Genomic DNA, 17,060 nt, shown 5'->3' on the forward strand with positions numbered 1-17,060 from the left:
AGCAGTGACCACTCAGTGACTAGCGACCAGTGAGTGAGCAGTGACCACTGAGTGACCGAGTGACCACTGACCCCTGAGTGACCAGTGACTAGTGAGTGACCAGAGACCAGTAACCGAGTGACCCCTGAGTGACTACAGTGACCAGTGAGCGACCAGTGACCACTGAGTGACCACAGTGACCAGAGAGAGACCAGTGAGTGGCCAGAGTAACCAGTGACCACTGAGTGACCCCTGAGTGACTACAGTGACCAGTGACCACTGAGTGACCACTGAGTAACCAGTGAGTGACTACAGTGACCAGAGAGCAAGCAGTGACCACTGAACGACCACTGACTGCCCAGTGAGTGACCACTGAGTGACTACAGAGTGCCCCACCTTTACCTGAGCCCCGCCCTCACCTGTCCATTGTCTCACCTGTCCATGCCACGCCCTTACCTGGCCTTGCCACGCCCCTTGCTCTTTGTCCCCTGCCCTTTCCTCCTGCTCCTCTCCTCCTTGGCCGCCCTGTCCGTGCTGCCCTTCCTCCTCCTCCTCCTGTCCCCGTCCTCGTCCGGCCGGACGCTGGGCAGCTCGTCCTCGTTGAGCACGCGCGGGATGTTCTGCTCGCCGCGGGCGCGGGCGCGGGCGATGGCCTCGGCCACGATCCTGTTCGCCTTCTCCTGCTTCTTCTGGTGCTCCAGCTTGCGGCTCTCGTCCGAGGGGCAGCGAGTGGTCAGCGGTGTGGTCGTAGTGGTCAGCGCGGTGGTCATCTCGGCGCCGCTGCTGCTCAGGACTTTGACCACGGAGAGGCCGGCGGAGGAGGCGGCGGCGGCGCCGGTGGAGGAGGCGGGCTGGGGGGAGGGGGAGTGGTCAGTTGGGGTGGGGAAGGGGTCTGGGATGGGTGACCAGTATGGGGGAGTGACCACCATGGTCATGGTTGGGTGACCACCATGGATGATTGACCACCAAGGCCATGGTTGAGTGACCAATATGGAGAATTGACCATCATGGTCATGGTTGAGTGACCAGTGTGGGGGAGTGGTCAGTAAGGTCAGGACTAAGTGACCACCATGGAGAACTGACCATCAAGGTCATGGTTGAGTGACCAACGTGGAGAATTGACCATCAAGGTCATGGTTGAGTGACCAGTATGGACAAGTGGCCACTGAGGTCAGGGTTGAGTGACCAATATGGGGGAGGGACCACCAAGGTCATGGTTGAGTGACCAGTGTGGGGGAGTGGTCATTGAGGTCAAGGTTGAGTGACCACCATGGATGATTGACCATCAAAGTCATGGTTGAGTGACCACCATGGTCATGGTGGAGTGACCAATATGGAGGATTGACCATCATGGTCTTGGTTGAGTGACCAATGTGGGGGATTGACCATCAAGGCCATGGTTGACTGACCAATGTGGGGGATTGACCATCAAGGTCATGGTTGGGTGACCAATATGGAGAATTGACCATCAAGGTCATGGTTGAGTGGCCACCACGGTCATGGTGGAGTGACCACCATGGATGATTGACCATCAAGGTCATGGTTGGATGACCACCATGCAAGAGTGGTCACAAGGTCATGGTTGAGTGACCACCATGGAGGTTTGACCATCAAGGCCATAATTGAGTGGCCACCATGGAGAAATGACCACCAAGGTCAGGGTTGAGTGACCACCATAGAGGAGTGGCTACTGAGGTCATGGTTGAGTGACCACCATGGGGGAGTGGTCACTACGGTCAGGACTAAGTGACCACCATGGAGAATTGACCATCAAGGTCATGACTGAGTGACCACCAAGGCCATGGTTGAATGGCCACCAAGGTCAGGGTTGGGTGACGAATGTTGGGGAGTGACCATCAAGGTCATGGCTGAGTGGCCACCATGGTCATGGTTGGGTGACCAGTATGGGGGAGTGACCACCATGGTCATGGTTGAGTGACCACCATGGTCATGGTTGAGTGACCATCATGGAGAATTGACCACCAAGGCCATGGTTGAGTGACCACCAAGGTCATGGTTGGGTGACCACCACAGAGAACTGACCATCAAGGTCATGGTTGCGTGACCACCATTGATAATTGACCACTAAGATCATGGTTGAATGACCAATATGGAGAACTGACCATCAAGGCCATGGTTGAGTGGCCATCAAGGTCATGGTTGAGTGACCAATGTGGGGGAGTGGTCATCAAGGTCACAGTTGAATGACCAATATGGAGAATTCACTATCAAGGTCATGGTTGAGTGACCACCATGGATAATTGACCATCAAGGCCATGGTTGAGTGACCACAATGGAAGACTGACCATCAAGGTCATGGTTGGGTGACCAATATGGAGGATTGAACATCAAGGTCATGGCTGAGTGACCACCAAGGCCATGAGTGAGTGGCCACCAAGGCCATGGGTGAGTGACCAATGTGGGGGAGTGACCACCATGGTCATGGTTGAGTGACCACCATGGATGATTGACCACCAAGGCCATGGTTGGGTGACCAATGTGGAGAATTGACCATCAAGGTCATGGTTGGGTGACCACCATGGAGGATTGACCATCAAGGTCATGGTTGCGTGACCACCATTGATAATTGACCACTAAGATCATGGTTGAATGACCAATATGGAGAACTGACCATCAAGGCCATGGTTGAGTGGCCATCAAGGTCATGGTTGAGTGACCAGCATGGGGGAGTGACCATCAAGGTCGTGGTTGAGTGACCACCATGGATGATTGACCATCAAGGTCATGGCTGAGTGACCACCATGGATGATTGACCATCAAGGCCATGGTTGAGTGGCCACCATGGTCAGGGTTGGGTGACCAATGTGGGAGAGTGGCCATCAAGGTCATGACTGAGTGACCATCAAGGCCATGGTTGAGTGACCACCATTGATAATTGACCATCGAGGTCATGGCTGAGTGACCAATACAGAGGATTAACCATCAAGGTCATGACTGAGTGACCACCATGGAGGTTTGACCATCAAGGTCATGGTTGGGTGACCAATACAGAGAACTGACCATGACAGCCATGGTTGAGCGACCACCAATGATTATTGACCATCAAGGTCATGGCTGAGTGACCAGTACGGAGGATTAACCATCAAGGTCATGACTGAGTGACCACCGTGGAGGAGTGACCACCAAGGTCAGGGTTGCATGACCACCATGGAGGAGTGGTCACCAAGGTCCTGGTTGAGTGACCAATACAGAGAACTGACCATCAAGGCCATGGTTGAGTGGCCACCATGGATGATTGACCACCAAGATCATGGTTGAGTGACCAACACGGAGAATTGACCATCAAGGCCATGGTTGAGTGACCATCATGGTCATGGTTGAGTGACCAATATGGAGAATTGACCACCAAGGCCATGGTTGGGTGACCAATGTGGAGAATTGACCATCAAGGTCAGGGCTGAGTGACCAGTATGGGGGAGTGACCACCATGGTCATGGTTGAGTGACCAATATGGAGAACTGACCATGACAGCCATGGTTGAGTGACCACCAATGATAATTGACCAGCAAGGTCAGGGTTGAGTGACCATCATGGAGGATTGACCATCAAGGTCAGGGTTGGGTGACCACCATTGATAATTGACCAGCAAAGTCAGGGTTGAGTGACCAACATGGAGAATTGACCATCAAGGTCATGGCTGAATGACCAATATGGAAAAATGACCATCAAGGTCATGGTTGAGTGGCCACTGAGGTCAAGGTTGAGTGACCACCATGGAGGAGTAGTCACTAAGGTCAGGACTAAGTGACCACCATGGAGGATTGACCATCAAGGCCATAATTGAGTGGCCACCATGGAGAAATGACCACCAAGGTCAGGGTTGAGTGACCACCATGGAGAATTGACCACTAAGGTCATGGCTCAATGACCACCATGGATGATTGACCATCAAGGTCATGGCTCAATGACCACCATGGATGATTGACCATCAAGGCCATGGTTGAGTGACCACCACGGTCACGGTTGAGTGACCAATATGGAGAATTAACCATCATGGTCATGGTTGAGTGACCAGTGTGGGGGAGTGGTCATTGAGGTAATGGTTGAGTGACCAACATGGAGAATTGACCATCAAGGTCATGGTTGGGTGACCAATATGGAGGATTGACCATCAAGGTCATGGCTGGGTGACCAGTGTGGGGGAGTGACCATCAAGGCCATGGCTGAGTGACCAATACGGAGGATTGACCATCAAAGTCACGACTGAGTGACCACCATGGAGGATTGACCATCAAGGTCATGGTTGGGTGACCAGTGTGGGGGAGTGACCATCAAGGCCATGATTAAGTGACCACCATCGAGGATTGGCCATCAAGGTCATGGTTGAGTGACCACCATTGATGATTGACCACCACAGTCATGGTTGGGTGACCACCACATAAAATTGACCATCAAAGCCATGGTTGAGTGACCAGTACAGAGAACTGACCATCAAGGCCATGGTTGAGTGACCACCACGGAGAAGTGACCACCAAGGTCACGGTTGAGTGGCCACCATGGTCGTGGTTGAATGACCACCACGGAGAATTGGCCATCAAGGCCATGGTTGAGTGACCAATGTGGGGGAGTGACCACCAAGGTCATGGTTGGGTGTCCATCATGGAGGAGCGACCATCAAGGTCATGGCTGAGTGACCAATACGGAGAATTGACCATCAAGGTCATGGCTGAGTGACCAATACGGAGAATTGACCATCAAGGTCATGGTTGAGTGACCAACATGAGGGATTGACCAACAAGGTCATGACTGAGTGACCACCAAGGTCATGGTTGAGTGACCAATGTGGGGGAGTGGCTACTGAGGTCATGGTTGAGTGACCACCATGTCATGGCTGGGCGACCACCATGGAGCATTGACCACCAAGGTCATGGCTGAGTGACCACTGTGGAGAAGTGACCATCAACATCAGGGTTGAGTGACCACCATGGAGAATTGAACATCAAGGCCATGGTTGAGTGACCATCAAGGTCACAGCTGGGTGACCAATGTTGGGGAGTGGTCATCAAGGTCATGGTTGAGTGACCAGTGTGGGGGAATGACCATCAAGGCCACAGTTGAGTGATCACCATGGGGGAGTGGTTACTGAGGTCAGGGTTGAGTGACCACCATGGAGAACTGACCATCAAGGTCATGGTTGAGTGACCACCATGGAGAACTGACCATCAAGGTCATGGTTGAGTGACCACCATGGAGAACTGACCATCAAGGTCAGGGTTGAGTGACCACCATGGAGGAGTGGCTACCAAGGTCATGGTTGAATGACCAATATGGAAAATTGACCATCAAGGTCATGGTTGAGTGACCAACATGAGGGACTGACCAACAAGGTCATGATTGAGTGACCACCAAGGCCATGGTTGAGTGACCAATGTGGGGGAGTGGCTACTGAGGTCATGGTTGAGTGACCACCATGTCATGGCTGGGCGACCACCATGGAGCATTGACCACCAAGGTCATGGCTGAGTGACCACTGTGGAGAAGTGACCATCAACGTCAGGGTTGAGTGACCACCATGGAGGATTGAACATCAAGGCCATGGTTGAGTGACCATCAAGGCCATGGTTGAGTGGCCACCATGGAGAAATGACCATCAAGGTCATGACTGAGTGACCATCAAGGCCATGGTTGACTGACCACCATTGATGATTGACCATCAAGGTCACGGTTGAATGACCAGTGTGTGGGAGTGACCACCAAGGTCATGGTTAAGTGACCACCATGGAGGACTGACCATCAAGGCCATCATTGGATGGTCACCATAGAGAAATGACCACCAAAGTCAGGTTTGAGTGACCACCACGGAGCATTGACCATCAAGGTCATGACTGAGTGACCCCCAGGTCATGGCTGAGTGACCACCCCCAACACTGAGTGACCACCATGGAGAAATGACCACCAAGGTCAGGGTTGAATGACCACCATGGAGCATTGACCATCAAGGCCATGACTGAATGACACCAAGGTCATGGCTGAGTGACCACCCCCAACACTGAGTGACCACCATGGAGAAATGACCACCAAGATCAGGGTTGAGTGACCCCAAGATCATGGTTAAATGACCATCCCCAACACTGAGTGACCACCATGACCACGGTTTGACTGACCCCCAAAGCCAAGTGACCACCATGACCGTGGCTTGACCGACCCCCAAAGCCAAGTGACCACCCCAAAGTTGAGTGACCACCATGACCATGGCTTGACTGACCCCCAAGACCGAGTGACCCTTCCCAACACTGACTGACCACCCCCAAATCCAAGTGACCACCCCCAAATCCGAGTGACCACCCCCAAATCTGACTGACCACCCCAAATCCAAGTGACCACCTGAAAGTTGAGTGACCACCCCAGTTCTAAGTGACCACCCCAAATCCGAGTGACCCCTCCCCACACCGACCACCCCAAATCTGACCACCTCCAAATCCAAGTGACCACCCCAAATCTGACTGACCACCCCAACACTGACCACCACCCCCAAATCCGAGTGACCCCTCCCAACTCTGACTGACCACCCCAAACCTGACTGACCACTCCCAACACTGATTGACCATCACCCCCACTGAATGACCACCCTCCCAAAGCCGAGTGACCCCTCCCAAGACTGAGTGACCGTCACCCCCACCGAGTGACCACTCCCAAATCTGACTGACCACCCCAAATCTGACCACCTCCAAATCCAACTGACCACCCCCAAAGCCGACTGACCACCCTAAATCTGACTGACCACCTCCAAATCTGACTGACCACCCCAACACCGAGTGACCCCTCCCAAATCCAAGTGACCCCTCCCAACACTAAGTGACCACTACCCCAATTCTGAGTGACCACTCCAAATCCAAGTGACCACCCCCAAAGCTGAATGACCCCTCCCCACACTGAATGACCACCACCCCAATTCTGAGTGACCACTCCAAATCCCAGTGATCGCTCCCAACACTAACTGACCACTCCCAACACTGACTGACCATCACCCCCACTGAATGACCACCCTCCCAAATCTGACTGCCCACCCCAACACCGAGTGACCCGTCCTCCCCAAACCCAACTGACCACCCTCCCCAACACCAACTGACCACTCCTGGTACCCACCTGCGGCTGCAGCACCACCTTGAGCGGCACGGTCAGTCTCTGGCCGGCCCCGCCCATCACCTGCGGCACCTGGGCCACGCCCAGCGGCCCCGCCCCGCCCGGCCCGTGCTGCACCAGCTGGATCTTCTGCGCCTGGCCGGGCTGCCCGGGCTGGCCGGCGGCCGGAGGCTGCACCTGCAGCTGGATGGTCACCACCTTGGCCGGAGCGCCGGGTGCCGCCTTGGCCGGAGTGGCCGTAGCCGTGGTGGCCCCCTGGAGGAGCAGCTTGCCCGGCAGAGTGCCCAGCACCACGTGGCGTTGGCCGGGCGCCGCGGCCGCGCCCGGGGGCTGCTGCAGGACCAGGGTGATGCGCTTGGACTCGCCCTGCGGACAGGGGACAGTGGTCAGTGAGGGGTCAGTGAGGGGATGGACATGGGGAGGGGTCAGTGAGGGGATGGACACACGGTCAGGGGTCAGTGAGGGGATGGACACACAGACAAGGGTCAGTGCTGCAGGACCACGGTGATGCGCTTGGACTCGCCCTGCAGACAGGGGGCAGTGGTCAGTGAGGGGAGTGGACACAGGGACAATGGTCAGTGAGGTGGGGATGGTCAGTGAGGGATGGTCAGTGAGGGATGGACACACAGACAGGGGTCAGTGCTGCAGGACCAGGGTGATGCGCTTGGACTCGCCCTGCGGACAGGGGACAGTGGTCAGTGGTGTGGGGATGGACACTGGGATGGTCAGTGAGGGGATGGACATGGGGAGGGGTCAGTGAGGGGTCAGTGAGGGGATGGACACACGGACAGGGGTCAGTGAGGGATGGACACACGGACAGGGGTCAGTGCTGCAGGACCAGGGTGATGCGCTTGGACTCGCCCTGGGGGGACAGAGGGCAGTGGTCAGTGAGGGGATGGACATGGGGAGGGGTCAGTGAGGGGTCAGTGAGCGGATGGACACATGGACAGGGGTCAGTGAAGGATGGACACACGGACAGGGGTCAGTGCTGCAGGACCAGGGTGATGCGCTTGGACTCGCCCTGGGGAGACAGTGGTCAGTGAGGGGTCAGTGAGGGGATGGACATGGGGAGGGGTCAGTGAGGGATGGACACACGGACAGGGGTCAGTGAGGTGGGGATGGTCAGTAAGGGAATGGACACACGGACAGGGGTCAGTGAGGGATGGACACATGGACAGGGGTCAGTGAGGGATGGACACACGGACAGGGGTCAGTGCTGCAGGACCAGGGTGATGCGCTTGGACTCGCCCTGCGGACAGAGGGCAGTGGTCAGTGAGGGGAGTGGACACAGGGACAATGGTCAGTGAGGTGGGGATGGTCAGTAAGGGATGGACACACGGACAGGGGTCAGTGAGGGATGGACACACGGACAGGGGTCAGTGCTGCAGGACCACGGTGATGCGCTTGGACTCGCCCTGCGGACAGGGGACAGTGGTCAGTGGTGTGGGGATGGACACACGGACAGGGGGATGGTCAGTGAGGGGTCAGTGAGGGGATGGACACACAGACAAGGGTCAGTGCTGCAGGACCAGGGTGATGCGCTTGGACTCGCCCTGCAGACAGGGGGCAGTGGTCAGTGAGGGGAGTGGACACAGGGACAATGGTCAGTGAGGTGGGGATGGTCAGTGAGGGATGGTCAGTGAGGGATGGACACAAGGACAGTGGTCAGTGAGGGGATGGACACACAGACAGGGATCAGTGAGGGGATGGACACACGGACAGGGGTCAGTGCTGCAGGAGCAGGGTGATGCGCTTGGACTCGCCCTGCGGACAGGGGACAGTGGTCAGTGAGGGGATGGACGTGGGGATGGTCAGTGAGGGGATTGACATAGGGAGGGGTCAGTAAGGCATGGACACAGGAATGGTCAGTGAGGGGATGGACACATGGACAGGGGTCAGTGAGGGATGGACACACGGACAGGGGTCAGTGAGGGATGGACACACGGACAGGGGTCAGTGAGGGGATGGACACATGGACAGGGGTCAGTGAGGGGATGGACACACGGACAGCGGTCAGTGAGGGATGGACACACGGACAGGGGTCAGTGAGGGATGGACACACGGACAGGGGTCAGTGTGGAGGTCAGTGGTGTGGGGATGGTCAGTCAGGGATGGACACACGGACAGGGGTCAGTGAGGGACACACAGACATGGGGACAATCAGGGGGGTCCCAGGTGAGGCCCCTCCCACCTTTACCTGTCCATCCAAGCCCCGCCCACCCCTCACCTGTCCATCCAAGCCCCGCCCACCCTCCCAAGCCCCACCCACCCCTCACCTGTCCATCCAAGCCCCGCCCCCTCTCACCTGAGCAGGTCCCAGGCTCAATCCAGGTTTCAGGGGGGTCCCAGGTGAGCCCCTCCCACCCTCCCAAGCCCCGCCCACCCCTCCCAAGCCCCGCCCACCCCTCCCAAGCCCCGCCCCCTCTCACCTGAGCGGGTCCCAGGCTCAGTCCCGGTTTCAGGGGGGTCCCAGGTGAGGCCCCTCCCCCCGCCTTGAGGGGCTGCAGCAGCAGCTGCTTCACCTGCCGGCCCTGCCCGGCCACGCCCCCTTTGGCCACGCCCCCCGCCAAGGTGAGCTTGCCGCCGTTGGGCGTGGCCAGAGGGGCGGGGCCTCCAGGGGTGGGGCCGGCGGGGGGAGGGGCTTTGAGGATGACGATTTTGGGGGGAGGGGCGGGGGCGGGTGGGGGAGGGGCGGAGACCCCCATGAAGGGATTTCCCTGACTCAGCACTTCTTGATCGGGTGGGGGTTGGGCTGAAGGGGGAGGGGCGGGATTTGGGGAGGGGTCCTGGGGGGGGTCTGGGGGTGGGGGAGGGTCCAGAGCCCCCGAGAGCCCCAAAGCTTCGGCCAGGGGGTCGCTGGGGGGAGGGGCGGGGGGCGTGACCAGCTCCTCGGGGGGGAGGGGGTCCAGCCCGAACAGGTTGGGGTCGTCGAAAAGGTCCATGATGGGGTCGGCCATGGTGGGGGGGAGGGGAGGGACCCCCGGAATGGGGGGGGTGGGGGGAGGGGAGCCTGAAAAATGGGGATTTGGGGGGGTCTGGGCCCCAAAAAATGGGAATTTAGGGGGGTCTTGAGGTAAAAAATAAAATTTGGGGGGGTCTTGACTCTTAAAAATGGAAATTTGGGGGGGTCTTGACCCTTAAAAATGGAAATTTGGGGGGGTCTTGACCCGAAAAATGGAAATTTAGGGGGGTCTTGACCCTTAAAAATCAAAATTTGGGGGGGTCTTGACCCTTAAAAATGAAAATTTGAGGGTCTTAAACTCAAAAAATGCAAATTCAGGAGGTCTTAAACTCAAAAAATGGAAATTTAGGGGGTCTTGACCCTTAAAAATAGAAATTTGGGAAACACTGACCCCAAAAAATGGAAATTTGGGGGCTCCTGACCCTTAAAAATCGGAATTGAGAAGGGTCTCGAGTCTAAAAAATGAAAATTTGGGGGGTCTTGGCCCAAGAAATGGAAATTTTGGGGGGGGTTTGGAGGGAAGGGACCCCCAAAAATGGGAATTTAGGGGGGTCTTGACCCCAAAAAAAGGAAATTTAGGGGAATCTTGAGTCCAAAAAATGGAAATTTGGGGAGGTCTCGAGTCTAAAAAATGAAAATTTGGGGGGTCCTGACCCTTAAAAATAGAAATTTGGGGAATGTTGACCCCAAAAATGGAAATTTGGGGGGTCTTGACCGCAAAAAATGGAAATTTTGGGGAGTCTGGGGAGTGGGGAACCCCAAAAGTGGAAATTTAGGGGATCTTGAACCCCAAAAATGGAAATTTAGTGAGTCCTGACCCTTAAAAATGGGAATTCAGGGGGTGCTGAAACTTAAAAAAGGAAATTTTGGGGATTCAGGGGGTCTTGGCCCCAAATAAAATGGAAATTTGGGGGGTCTTGACCCTTAAAAATGAAAATTTGGGGAGAGGTGACCCCAAAAAACTGAAATTTTGGGGATTCTGGGGGCCCACAACCCCAAAAAATGGAAATTTTGGGGGGTCCAGGGGAGGATTTGGGGGAATTTGGGGGGTCCTGGGTGGGATTTGGGGGGTCCTGGGAGGGATTTTGGGGGTCCTGGGAGGGATTTTGGGGGTCCCCAACCCCAAATTTTGGGGGCTGGGGAGTCCCTGGGGGTCTCTGGGGGGTTTTTGGGGGTCTCTGGGGTAATTTCGGGGGGATTTTGGGGGATTTTGGGGGATTTTTGGGGGGCTCTCCTCAGGCTGGGGGGGCTCCGGAGCTCCAGGCTGTGGGGAGAGAAAAGGGAGGGGGGGTCAGGGGGGGAGACCCCAAATTTGGGGATTTTTTACCCAAAAAAATGGAAAATAAAACACAAAAAACAAAAAAAAAAAAAACCCAAAAAAACTAAAAAAAAAAAAAAAAAAAAAAAAAAAACCAAAAATTTGGAGGAAAAAGATCCCCAAAACTGGGAGGACTGGGGGGAACTGGGGGTCCCAGTAAAGGGGAACTGGGAGCCCAAACTGGGGGGAACTGGGAGCCCAAACTGGGACCCCAATTTGAGGTAACTGGGAGCCCAGTCAGGCCCAAACTGGGACCCAAATCAGACCCAAACTGGGGGGAACTGGGAGCCCAAACAGACCCAAACTGGGACCCCAATTTGAGGTAACTGGGAGCGAAATGTGACCCAAACTGGGACCCCAATAAGCCCAAACTGGGAGCCCAGTCAGGCCCAAACTGGGAGCCCAGTCAGGCCCAAACTGGGAGCCCAAACTGGGGTAACTGGGACCCCAATATGGGACCCCAATTTGAGGTAACTGGGAGCCCAGTCAGGCCAAACTGGGACCCAAATCAGGCCCAAACTGGGAGCCCAATCTGGGGGAACTGGGACCCCAATAAGCCCAAACTGGGAGCCCAAATTGAGGTAACTGGGAGCCCAAAAAGCCCAAACTGGGAGCCCAATTTGATGTAACTGGGAGCCCAGTCAGGCCCAAACTGGGAGCCCAAACTGGGGTAACTGGGACCCAAATCAGGCCCAAACTGGGAGCCCAATCTGCTCCAAACTGGGAGCCAAGTCAGGCCCAAACTGGGACCCCAAACTGGGGTAACTGGGAGCCCAATATGGGACCCCAATTTGAGGTAACTGGGAGCCCAGTTAGGCCCAAACTGGGAGCCCAATCTGCCCAAACTGGGACTCCAATAAGCCCAAACTGGGACCCCAATTTGAGGTAACTGGGACCCCACTCAGGCCCAAACTGGGAGCCCAAACTGGGGTAACTGGGAGCCCAATTTGAGGTAACTGGGAGCCCAGTTAGGCCCCAACTGGGAGCCCAATCTGACCCAAACTGGGAGCCCAAACTGGGGTAACTGGGACCCCAAACTGGGAGTCCAATTTGAGGTAACTGGGACCCCACTCAGGCCCAAACTGGGACCCCAATTTGAGGTAACTGGGAGCCCACTCAGGCCCAAACTGGGAGCCCAAACTGGAACACCCGAAACCCCCACAGGGAAGATCCCGGCCCCCCCCCTGAGGGCCGATCCCCCCCCTCCCCCCCCTCCCCTCACGACCCCCTCCCCCTTTTCCCGCCTTACCTGTCCCGCCTGAGGGGAAAGGGAGGGGGAGGGGAAAAACGCGGAACCCCCTCGCTGCTCCGCGATATCTCGGGGGGTTCCCCCACACCGATTAAATTTTTTTTTGTTTAATTTGAGGGGGGGTTTCCCCTCAGGGAATGAGGGGGGGGGGGGGGGGCGCCGCTCGTGGCCCCCCCCGCGCGCGCGCGCCGAGCCCGGGGCGCCCTCACGGAGCGGCTGCGGCGCAACGCAACGCGCGCAGGCCCCGCCCACCCCCGGCCGCCGCGCCACGCCCCTCGGCCGCGCTCCCCATTGGCCGGAGCCCGCGCGAGCCGCGCGCTGATTGGACGGGAGAGACCAGCAAGGTGCGTTGCGCACGCCCACCCGGAAGCGCCGCCCCCCCGCCCCATCGCGGGGAGGGGTCCTTCGCTCGGGGGTGGCCGCGGCGCTGCCGGAGCGCGCGGGGCAGGCGGCGGCGAGGGCGGCCGCGCGGCGCCGCCATCTTGTCTCGCTGAGGGGGCCGCGGGGTCCTTGCGCGGTCGGAGGGATTTAAAAAAAAAAAAAAAAAGAAATAAAAAAATAAAAAAAAAACCAAATCCGGCGGATTTGAGCCCAAAAAAAGCGCCGGGAGCGGTGGGGAGGGCTGGGAAAGGCGCGGATTGGCCGCGGGCCGCTCGTTGCAGCAGCGGCGGCGTCGCTAAAATCGAGGCCGGGTTCGGAGCGAGCCCCGGGACGGCCTCAAAATCCGGCAAAAAAATTGGCAAAATTCTGCAAAAATTGGGCGAAATCGCGCAAAAAGAGCTCGGAATGAGGCGGATCCGGCTCAAAACCCTTTAGAAATCGGGGTTTGGGGGCAAAAAGGGCCAAAATCTGCGGGAAAATGCCCCAAATCCGCAGGAAATGGCCTCAAAAATCCCCTCAGGAATCTCAAAAGAGGCCTCAAAAGGGAGAAAAATCTGAATTAAAGCGTCCCAAACGGCGCTAAAGTCCACAAAAATTCACAGAGCGGTCCCGAAATAAATTAAAATGGTCCCAAAATAAATTAAAATAGTCCCAAATTGGGGTTTAAAAGGTCCAGGAGAGGATAAAATCAGAATTAAAGGTGGCAAAAGTGATAAAAAAGCACCGAGAGATCCCAAATTTCAATTAAAACCTCTTAAAATGGAATTAAAACAACTAAAATGGAATTAAAACACTCGAAAAAGGAATTAAAACAACCAAAATTGAATTAAAACATCCGAAAGTTGAATTGAAACACCAAAAAATTGAATTAAAACACGCAAAAATGGAATTAAAACATCTAAAAATGGAATTAAAACACCTAAAAATCGAATTTAAACACCTAAAAAGGATTTTAAAGGTCCCAAAATAAATTAAAATAACAACAAAACTTATAAAAGTGGCAGAAATTTGTCTTAAATCCACCCCAAATTCCTTTAAATTATTTTTTTTTAGCACCAGGACAAAATAAAATTCTCAACTTTTTCTTTTTAAAGGAAAATCGGCCCCAAATTCTGGGTAATTCCCCTCAAAATTCACATTTTAACCACAAAAAGTGAAAATTTCTCCCCAAATTTTCAATTTTTGTCACAAAAAGATTTTAAATGTCTCAATTCCCCGTTTTGGAGGAAATTTGGCTGCCAAAAAATTAAATTTCTACCCTCAAAAAGTGACAAAAATTTTGCTAAATTCAATTTTTTTGTGGATTTTTTAATGACCTACCAAAATATCACAATTGTTTCAATTTTAATTAATTTATATTGAATTAAAAATGCAAAAATTCCATAAAACTGTGTTAAAAATGGAAAATTTGGTTAAAAATTTAAATTTAGTAAGTAATAAGAAAAAAAAATAATAATTAATAACACATAATTTAATTAAAACTGATGTAATTCAGTGGAAGGTAGTAAAAATCAGTTAAAATTAATCCAATTAATTAAATTAAATTTACTTTTGGATGCAAATTAATTAAAATTCAGGACGAAATTTGGCCCAAAAATGAGAAAAAAATAAATCAAAATTTAGGGTCGGAAATTTTAAATTTGGGATTAAAAAAGTTGAATTTGGGGAAATAAAAATCTGAATTTTGGGGTTAAAATGCTGAGATTTGGGAAAGGAGATGGGAATTTGGGTGGAAAAAATGAAATTTTGGGTTCAAGTGTAAAATTTGGGTTGAAAAAACCAAAATTTGGGATCCAAGTCTAAATTTTGGGTCGAAAAATGGAAATTTTGGAATCCAAGCCCCAAATTTGGGTTAAAAACCCCAAAATTTGGGGTCCAAGTCTGAAATTTGGGGTGAAAAAACCAAAATTTGGGGGTGCCCACACCCGGGGCCGCCATCTTGAATCCGCCACTCACCTCTGATTGGTTCTGCCGCGATGACGTCACCGCCCACCGGCCAATGGGGAGCGCAGGGTCCTGGAAAGGGGCGGTGCTTCGTGAAATGGGGGCGTGGCTTCACTAATTGGGGCGTGGCTTCCCGAATTGGGGGCGGGGCTTCCCCAGTGACCCCAATACCCACTGGTTTGACCCCAAAATCCCAATTTAACCCCAAAATTTCCCAATTTCGTTTCAAAATTCGCCAATCTCACCTCAAAATCTCCAGATTTTGCCCAAAATTTTCCGATTTCACCCCAAAATCTGCCTGAAAACTCCAAATTTCCCCCAAATCTCCTCCCAGAGGGACCCAAATCCTCCAGATTTCCCCTAAATCCTTAAAAAACCTCCCAAATTTTCCCCAAAACCTCCCAAATCTCCCCTAAAAACTCTCAAATCGCCCCAAAACCTCCTGATTTTACCAAAATTTCCCCCAAAACCTCCTAAATTTTCACAAATTTCCCTCAAAACCTCCTAAATTTCTCCAAATTTTCCTCAAAACCTCCTGATTTTCCACAAATTTCCCCTAAACCTCCTGAATTCCCCCAAATCTCCCCTAAAATCTCATTAACTTCCCGAAATCTCCCCCAAAACCTCATTAATTTCCCTCAAAACCTCCTAAATTTCCCCAAATCTCCCTCAAAATCTCCTAAATTTCTACAAATCTCCCCCTAAACCTCCTAAATTTCCCTCAAAACCTCCTGAATTTCCCTCAAACCCACCTGAATTTCCCCAAATCTTCCCCAAAACCTCTAATTTTCCCCAAATCTCCCCCTAAACCTCCTAAATTTTTACAAATCTCCCCCAAAATCCCCTGATTTCCTCCAGATTTCCCCTAAAACCTCCTAAATTTCCACAAATTTCCCCCAAAACCTCCTGAATTTTCCCAAATTTCTCCTAAAACCTCAAGAATTTTCCCCAAAACCTCCTGAATTCCCCCAAAACCTCCTAAATTTCCACAAATCTCCCCCCAAACCCCCTGAATTTTTGCAAATCTCCCCTAAAACCTCATGAATTTCCCCCAAACCCTCCTGATTTTCCCCAAAACCTCCTAAATTTCCACAAATCTCACCAAAAACCTCCTGAATTTTCCCAAATTTTCCCCCAAAACCTCCCGAATTTCACTCAAACCCTCCTGAATTTCCCCAAATCTCCCTCAAAACTCCCAAATCTCTCCCTAAATCTCCCATATTCCCCCAAATCTCCCCCAAAACCTTTTGAATTTCCCCCAAAACCTCCTGAATTTATTCAAATCTCCCTCAAAACTTCATGAATTTCCCCCTAAACCTCCTGAATTTCCCTCAAACCCTCCTGAATTTCCACAAATCTCCCCCTAAACCTCCTAAATTTCCCTCAAATCCTCCTGAATTTATCCGAATCTCCCCCTAAACCTCCTGAATTTCCACAAATCTCCCCCAAATCTCCCTCAAAACCCCCCGAATTTCCCCAAGTCTCCCTCAAAACCTCCTAAATTCCTCCAAATTTCCCCCTAAACCTCCTAAATTTCCCCAAATCTCCCTCAAAACCCCCCGATTTCCCCCCTAAACCTCCTGAATTCCCCCAAATTTCCCCCTAAACCTCCTAAATTTCCACAAATCTCCCTCAGAACCCCCAAATTTCCCCCAACCCCCCCTAAATCTCCTGATTTCCTCTGAATTTCCCCCAAAATCTTCTGATTTTCTCCAAATCTCCCCTAAAACCTCATGAATTTCCCTCAAACCCTCCTGAATTCCCCCAAATTTCCTCCTAAACCTCCTAAATTTCCCCAAATCTCCCTCAAAACCCCCAAATCTCCCTCAAAACCCCCCGATTTCCCCCAAAACCTTCTAAATTTCCACAAATTTTTCCCTAAACCCCCCGATCTCCCCCTAAACCTCCTGAATTCCCTCAAAACCTCCTGATTCTCCCCCTAAACCTCCAGAATTTCCCCCAAACCCCCCGATTTTCCCTCAAATCTCCCAATTCTCCCCTCACCCTCCACCTCCCCTCACCCCCTCCCCTCACCCCCTCACCTCCCCCCCCCTCCCCCTCACGAACGCCCCCCCCACCCAAACCCCGTCCAGTTCCTCCCCCCCCCCGCCCTTCCCACCCCC

The 17,060-nt window shown here is 53.2% G+C and overlaps 1 protein-coding gene and 1 long non-coding RNA gene across 2 annotated transcripts in view; both read right to left on the bottom strand.

The window, feature by feature from the left end:
• Nucleotides 1–10,069, bottom strand: part of CHD8 (chromodomain helicase DNA binding protein 8) — a gene marked incomplete at its 3' end in the record, with an annotated part of 85,815 nt that extends 75,746 nt beyond the window's left edge. The window contains exons 1-3 of the mRNA XM_033084351.1: nucleotides 9,513–10,069; nucleotides 7,087–7,449; nucleotides 436–830 (exon numbers count right to left, since the gene is read on the bottom strand). Of these exons, the coding sequence (XP_032940242.1) occupies nucleotides 436–830; nucleotides 7,087–7,449; nucleotides 9,513–10,040 (1,286 nt within the window). The remainder of the gene's footprint in view (nucleotides 1–435; nucleotides 831–7,086; nucleotides 7,450–9,512) is intronic.
• Nucleotides 10,070–11,268: 1,199 nt separating this feature from the next.
• Nucleotides 11,269–16,532, bottom strand: LOC117010136. The gene is made up of 3 exons (XR_004420573.1): nucleotides 15,913–16,532; nucleotides 14,950–15,809; nucleotides 11,269–11,309 (listed from the first exon to the last, which is right to left on the bottom strand). It is a non-coding gene; the product is annotated as an uncharacterized LOC117010136 (long non-coding RNA).
• Nucleotides 16,533–17,060: the final 528 nt, after the last annotated feature.

Source organism: Catharus ustulatus, chromosome 38 (genome assembly GCF_009819885.2).
Source record: "Catharus ustulatus isolate bCatUst1 chromosome 38, bCatUst1.pri.v2, whole genome shotgun sequence".
NCBI classification, from domain to species: domain Eukaryota; kingdom Metazoa; phylum Chordata; class Aves; order Passeriformes; family Turdidae; genus Catharus; species Catharus ustulatus.